The 7,913-nt window shown below is 37.3% G+C and overlaps 1 protein-coding gene across 1 annotated transcript; it reads left to right on the forward strand.

Annotated features, from left to right (window-relative positions):
* Positions 1–540: 540 nt before the first annotated feature.
* Positions 541–4,799, forward strand: LOC130552606 (apolipoprotein L2-like). The gene is given in 5 exon segments (XM_057330987.1): positions 541–605; positions 1,688–2,158; positions 2,986–3,012; positions 3,090–3,188; positions 3,295–4,799. Coding segments are annotated over 5 exon segments (1,527 nt in total). The 5' UTR covers positions 541–594; the 3' UTR covers positions 4,214–4,799.
* Positions 4,800–7,913: the final 3,114 nt, after the last annotated feature.

A 7,913-nucleotide genomic window follows, 5' to 3' on the forward strand; every position in this document is an offset into this window, starting at 1 on the left:
CAGCAGTGTACATCTACAATGCACCAGATCAATGCTGACTTTAAAATTGCTTGTTGTGTTTATTCATTATTATAAGTAAACCGTAAACTAAGTATATTTTCCAACAATTATGGCAAGAAATAATATGCAAAACTTAACATTATGAGTAAAATCTGTTTATTTTATTGAGCCATATTTGCTGAGACCAGGAACCATTTTTTTACGGTGTACATATAGATAGATACATGTGTTTTTGTTTTACCATTGTTATTCTGTTTCCAAGCACATGACTCATAGTTGAGAAACTTCTACCAAATTAAGATTTATATTTAAAAGTGTTTGTCTGCAGTTTCCATGAGCAGCATCTCTAGAAGCAACAGCAACTTCACTACAAGAGAGACTTTAGGTCTCAACAAGAGGAAGTCCTTGAGCAAAGACAAGAAACTAAAGCGATAAAAACAATTCCTTATAAGGCCAAGATAAGAACTGATTGGATGATGATCATGAGAAGTATGTGTATATAATGAGGGGTGGGAGACAAAATGAGTGCAGACTGATAAGTGTTATCCTGCTAAAAGACCATCTTTGACCTCATTCCTCAGAAAAAACAACAGCATGGGCATCAGGTGAGTTGACAATGTCAAAGTAATATCTGCAGGTCTTAATAAATATTTTGTAATGAACTTTGCATATATAAAACAAAAAGAAAAGGATCAGTCTGATTTAAGTGTGAAATCAGTGTTACTGGCACCATGTAACGCCATCATCATCAGATGAGAAGTTCAGCTTTCTCTGATATCTATAAGTTTGTTGTTTAAGAAAAGTATTGCAAAATTACTGCTAAACAGGGACGTGTCATTTTGAAAGTTATTACAGAGTATTTTACATGCAGTCGATCATGTTAGGGGGTCTGCAGATACCATTTATAGTTATGATCTTTTGGTTAATCTAAAGACAGGATTTGAATACATATCAAACTTTACATTGTAATGTGCTGGTAACACTGACACTGATAGCCTGACATGAATTGCCCTATAACACCTGACCAGTTTACAATGAGAGTAAATTCTACATCCACAATGCAGTAAAATGCGCTATAGACATATACAGTAGGTGTCACATTTACGTCTGTTTCCCTATTTAGTTTTCTCCGGTTTTGCCATTGGACTTAATTTTGCCACGATCCCTTACCTGTACCTCGTTTGTTTAACTGGCACCTGTTAGTTGTTATCGTCATCACTATTTAGCCACTGCCTTTTTCATTTGTTTTTGGTCTTGTCTACTGTGTGGTAACTGCCTTCTTGGAGTTCTTTTTATTTGTATCGAGTGCTTTCATTAAATATATTCTCACTGTGGATTACCTTCGTCTCCTTCATCTACTGGAACCGTAACAGTAGGGCACTATTCTGAAATTTCATTTCATTTTTTTCTCCTTTTCGTCATATTTTTCAGAATAACTTTAAAAATCTTGTAAAATATAAAGGATGTATTAAGAGACAGAAAAACAATATGACAACAGTTAAAGTTACAGAACTGGTCCATTAGATTTAGCATGTCAGTCTCTTGTTTGGTTTAATATGTAACATCCGCACTAGCCTTCAGCTTACATATAGGAATATGGAGCGGAGGTGGATATGAGGAATAAAAAGTATAATGAATACATTTATTACAATAAATTCATGACATGTTATTTTGTACTGCGGCACAGGACACAGTTGCAGGACCGACTGACAGAGTATGTTGAGGATACACTCCGTTACATCAAGACCGTGAGGGACTTCTGTGACCAAGAAGAAGAATGGAGCTCTGAGAGAAAGGCAGAGATTAAGAAGATGAGCGACATCAATGAAAATCAGCAGGAGGAGAAGCTGGACGCCGTCCTCGCAGACACGTTAATGGGGCTGAAGAAACTTGAGGACTTCCTGGATGCAGTGGAGAAGCTAACAGTGACCTCACGCCATGTCTTCAGTGAACAGATCTTCCTGCTGAGGGGAGAGAGCCCTGAAATTTTGTAGTCAGTCATCATAGCTGCAGGAACAGATGCTCATCTCCTCATCCACTTTAAGAGAAATGCAGAAACCTTCTTCCGTCCTATACTCCAGAATGTGAATGTCTTGGTCTTTCAGCTAGACTGCTATGTACTCAACGCAGAACAGCTTTGTCGGAGAATAAGACAGAGGTGAGTTATGAAATTCCTGATAAAAATTACAATTTTGCCATCATTAAATCACCTTTATGTAATTTTAAACTCATATGACTTTATTTTGCGTAACACAAAAATATATTTCCTTTTTTGCACATTGAGTGCATTTACATGCACAGTCGTACTCCGATTATGCTTAATACACTGAAAACGTGTAAGGTCATGTAAATGCGTAGCCGGTTTATTGATATGCATGTAAACACATGAAAACAGGTTTCTTTTATAAGCTGAATTTTGATAGATATCCGTTTATTCTGTGCATGTAAACGCTATAGAGCTTCGCCAATTCAGCACATGCTATTTCAGCACAAGAGGCTGCGTCATTTTCACAAACCAGCCGTAATCTTAAGCTCATGTACTAAATGCATTGGAATAGCACTGTCAAATTTCAAAACCTTCTTTCTTCTGCAGAACACAAAAGAAAATATTTTGAAGAATGTCAGTGACCGAACAACGGTGGTCTCCATTCACTTCTATTCTATAGACACAAAAACAATGCGAGAGAATGGGTACCACCGTTGAACATTCTTCAAAATATTTAATTTTGTGTTCTGCAGTAGAAAGTCATACAGGTTTGAAATGACAAGAGGGTGAGAAAATGATGACAGAATTTTCGTTTTTTTGGTGAACTATCACTTTAAGACTCCATATTGAATGAACATACATTTCTTGAGAGCTCCAATGAAGGGTAAGAGTTTACAACTGAAATTTTGGTCTGTTCTTTTACCCAAAGCATTGTATCACTTCAGATTTTTACTAATAAATAAATATATATTTTTAATGTTTTTATTTGTTGTTTTCAGTTCATTCTCGTCTGGAGACATCTCCAAGTAAATGTTTTCTCATTTAAGGTGGAGATAAACAAACGTAAATAAGACTTTGTTAATTACACTGAAATTCTTTACAGACATAAAATGGATCAACCTTTAGTGCAGCTCATTTTGACCGCAAGTGAGAACACCATGAATGAAATGCTTCATCATTTGAACCAGTTGTGTGACATCAGGTGAGACCTCAAGCCATTTTTAAATCAAATGGTTTGGTGAAGTACCAGACAGGTGGATTCTGAACTACTGTATATGATCAACTTCGTCTTCTTTCTCCTTGTCCAGGAAGGACCAGAACACCCGGCTGGCGTTCCTTTTTCAGGAAAACGCTCAGAAATTCATTGACTTGTTCAGTGAACATCGCTCTAGAATGTGGCAGTTCCTGTCCGATCTGGAGGAGACGGCAGTTAAGCTGAATGAGATGAAGACGGGGGCCAGTATATCTACTGTGGCTGGTAGTTCAGTGGGGATATTCGGGGGGATCTTGTCTATTTCTGGCCTTATTCTTGCCCCTTTCACTGGAGGAGTATCTTTGGGCTTAACTCTGGCAGGGGCCGGTCTGGGGGGCATCAGTGCAGTCAACAGTCTTGTAACAGGGGTCACTGAAATGGCAGTCAACAGTCACCATGAGCACAATGCACAAAGTTATTTAAAGGGTTACCAGGATGATATGAGAGACATTGTACGCTGTCTGAAAGAAGTGGCCAATAGTGAAAGACCTTTAGTGCGGCCTAGTGCAGTTGATGTTGAGAATGTGTTAAACGTGACTAAAGGAGTGGTTGAAGGTGCTGGGGATGTGATGGCTGGAGCTGCAGCTGTTGCTGAGCATAAAAGTAAAAATGTAATTACAGCAGCAACCGAGATCACAGTGACGGGCTTAGATGACACACCGCAGGTGGCTATCAACCTGTCTGAGGCAGGGCAGCTGGCAAGAGCGGAAACACTGTTTATCACAAAGTCTGTTAGAGTTGCATCTGGCATATTAAATGTATTGTTTATTGGCGTGGATGGCTATCTTCTTACCAAAGAAAGTATAAGTCTTCATAAAGGTAACGAGAGCGAGGTCTCTCAGCTCATCCGCTCCAGGGCAGTTCTGTGGAAATCTGAGCTGGACACCTGGGAGAAAATTCACAAATCCTTATGCATAGGAATAAAGACGATTAGCGAGAGTAAGGATACTTTGGAGAAACCATTTCTTCCTTAGATAGAAATGTGCATGAAAGGACATTTATTAAAATGATACATATATTACATTTAATTATACCACGGGGCTGTTGAATGCTTCATTCTGTTTGGCTGATGAACGTTCTAAGGGTGTGCGTTATTTTTCAGTTAAATGCTGATAGATCGGAGTAGAAACATAAATCTGTTTCTTGTTTTATTTTATTATTCTATTTCATTTATCTCATTTATTACATTATTACATTTATTACTATTTCCATTATGCATTTATAACATTTCATTTATCATATATATATTCATTCGTTTATTTTATCATTTTATTATTCACTTTTATTCTTTTTATTTGACACATTTTGTCCTTATTTTTAATACTGTTTAATCATCTGTTGGGTGTTGTATTGTCTCTTATGCTGATATGATTCTCCAATGGTCTCCATCTCAAGGTTCATAATAACATGACGAGACAATGTTTTGATACTGTAATCTTGCATGGTTAATGACACCTATTGAATCTGTTTCTAGTCCGACGAAGTTGGACAGAGCTAGACTGAGCATTGAAGCCCAACTGATATTATTCAATAAACCATCTTTCATTGTATTCAACATCACGTCGTCTCCTGCCTGCTGTTCTTTCCTTCATCTCTGTATCTACCTGGTGGTTGATTTGAAGTATTGACTCACAACGGAGTTTATATTTTCAGATTTCATACATTTCTGACGGGGAGAGATCTAGTGAAACTGGACTAATTTTTGGATCTATAAGATCTGGAAGCCATATCCATAGTTGGATCTATCAATGCACATCTATGAAGTTTTTCCAGATCCGTCATCCGAATTACAGTTCCATATCTCTGCGGCAAGTGTAACTGAATAAAGTTATACTGTAGCCTACTGTCCACCACTTAATACAGATCTAACTACAAACAAAATCCCAGCGATTTGCATTGTCTGAGAAGATATGACTGTTAATATTTGAACATGAACATTTCAACAACAATGTAGCGACGGCTGTATTAAACTGTCCAGATGAAGGCATATTTCAAAGGTAACAGCAAACGACATGAAACAATGGGCATCGGGCAAGTTAAAGATAAAACACTAGAAACACAAAAATAACAAAAGCAACATCTTAAATTTTGTGTAGGGAAGCAATTATGTCTTAAGGTTTATGTGTCTTAACCATAACACCCACCAAGTCTGCGAGGAACCTGGGGGTGACGTTTGACGACCAGCTGAAATTCACCTCCCACATCGCAGCAACCTCTAGAACTTGCAGGTATGTGCTCTACAACATCAGGAAAATCAGGCCGTTCCTGTCGGAGCATGGCTCTCAGCTCTGGTCATATCAAGACTGGATTACTGCAATTCTCTACTGGCCGGCCTTTCAAACAATGCAGTCAAGCCCTTGCAAATGATCCAGAATGCAGCTGCACGTCTAGTTTTCAATCAGCCTAAAAGAACCCATGTAACACCCCTCCTGATTTCACTTCACTGGCTGCCAGTTGCCGCCCGCATCAAGTTTAAATCTCTGACATTGGCCTTCAGAACGATAACGGCACATTCGCCCATTTACCTTAACTCACTGCTCCAGGCCTACATCCCCTCCTGTCATCTTCGTTCATTCAGCTAATTTTAGCCAAACTCAGACTACATGGCAGTTGAAAGTGTGCGCATCATTTCTTTCAGTTCATTCGTGTAAAACAAGTAAAACTCAACCACATTAATAAAACAATTCAAAATGTACTTATACAACAGTAGTTTTGTAATACTTTTTGAAACAAAATTAAACCGCCCTTCCCAAGTCCTCCTCCACCGTGGCCATACAGAAACGGAAACGCGTCATCTCTCGCTCGCGAGACAATCTATGACACGGTGAGATTGTGAAATATTGCGAGATTTGTAACTAAATCTTAGCAGTAGGGATGCACGATATTATCTGCACGCAGATATTATCGGCCAATATTTGCTTATAAATTAAATATCGTCCCGAAATGAAAAATTACGCCGATATGCTTTGCCGATAAAAAAGACGTTGATTATGTGTAGGCGTTCCATAGACATGAGCGTGTACTCGCAAAGACTCCAGCTGTCACATACAGTGTTGGGTAAGTTACTCTGAAAAAGTAATAAATTACTAGTTACTAATTACACATTCGATAATGTAATTAGATTACTGTACAAGTTACTCTCTTCAAAAACTATTTAATTACTTATTACTAATTACTTTCTTTATCCTACATCAACCTTGATTAGTTAAGTGATTCAAGGATAGACATGAAACGGCTCTTTTAATTCATTCAAATAAATAATATAAAACTACATAAAGTATTATTATTAATTACAAATGTGAGAATTATACATTAAAGCAAGGATTACAAAGTTAGACTTTGAATTTTTATGTAAATTCCTCTTCTGCACACACACATATTACACAAAGTATTTAGTTTAATTACATCAGAAGTAACTGTAATTAAATTACAGAAAAAATAAGAGTAATCCCTTACTTTACATTTTCAAGGGAAAAGTAATTAAGTTACAGTAACTAATTACTTAGTAACTAGTTACACCCAACACTGGTCACATAGCACATGAGTACTAAAGTTCATGTTCGTGTCTAATTGCATCTGAACTGTCACAAAAACACACAAGGTTTTAGGTTAAGCCGGTGTTCTGACATATTGTGCTACCATTAAGAGCCCTACGTATTTTTGTTTCTCAACTTTTAAATGTACTTAGTATTTTTGTTCAATGACTGGAATAAAAATCACATACTGTTTTGCATTGATATCTGAACACAGTTTTATCAAATATATGCTCTAGCAGCAGTAATATAATAATTTGCGCGAGCAGTGCAAATCAGATCATACATGCATGTCAATTCGTGACACATGCATAATGGCGCTAACCCCAGCAAACACAGAACGTTTCCCTAACGTTAGTTTTTGGTTCCCAGAACGTTATGGGAACCAGAAACTAACGTTCTATTTCCGTAAAGAAAACTTTCCTGGAGAACCAAAAACGAACCTTAGAAAATAACGTTTGGGAACCAAAAACTAACGTTAGGGGAACGTTCTGGGACCCAAAAATTGTTAGCTGGGATACACTTCGTACAGATCCACATTTACATCAGCTCAATGCAAGAACAAATGTGGGAGGAGCTATGACATCACCACAGGTGAGTTTCAGCTTTCAGTGAAAATGAAACTAAAATGATGAACAACAATCTGCAAGCCTTTAAACGCTTCATTTCTTTAAAAAAACAAGATATTGGAGACTTTCAAAGGCGTACATGATCACATCTGATACTCATTCACAGGTAACACGATGGAAATATATGAGAAAATCCTCTGGACAAGTTTGTAATGTTGGTGTTTTGCTTCAGTGGGGTGCGTGTCTAACTAGAGCACACTAGACTAAACCAGATTAATGCACGAGTTAAGATAGTTATATTAGTTTGATATGAACTAAACTGTTAACAGAATTTCACCAAGCATACTGCAGACTGTCATTTGTTTTATTATAACTAAAAGTTGAATGTGTGTTGTTACTGTGTCACACGACATGAGACTTAAAGAAACAGGAAGTGTGTGAACTACAGACGGAATGAAAAACAGCTCAGCTGAAAATCACATGAAACAAGAAGAATACTTGTGTAACAAATGACATGTGTTTATACATTAAACATACTGCACAGGACAACACATTTTCTACAGACACTTTTT

This window comes from Triplophysa rosa, linkage group LG1 (genome assembly GCF_024868665.1).
Source record: "Triplophysa rosa linkage group LG1, Trosa_1v2, whole genome shotgun sequence".
NCBI classification, from domain to species: Eukaryota; Metazoa; Chordata; class Actinopteri; order Cypriniformes; family Nemacheilidae; genus Triplophysa; species Triplophysa rosa.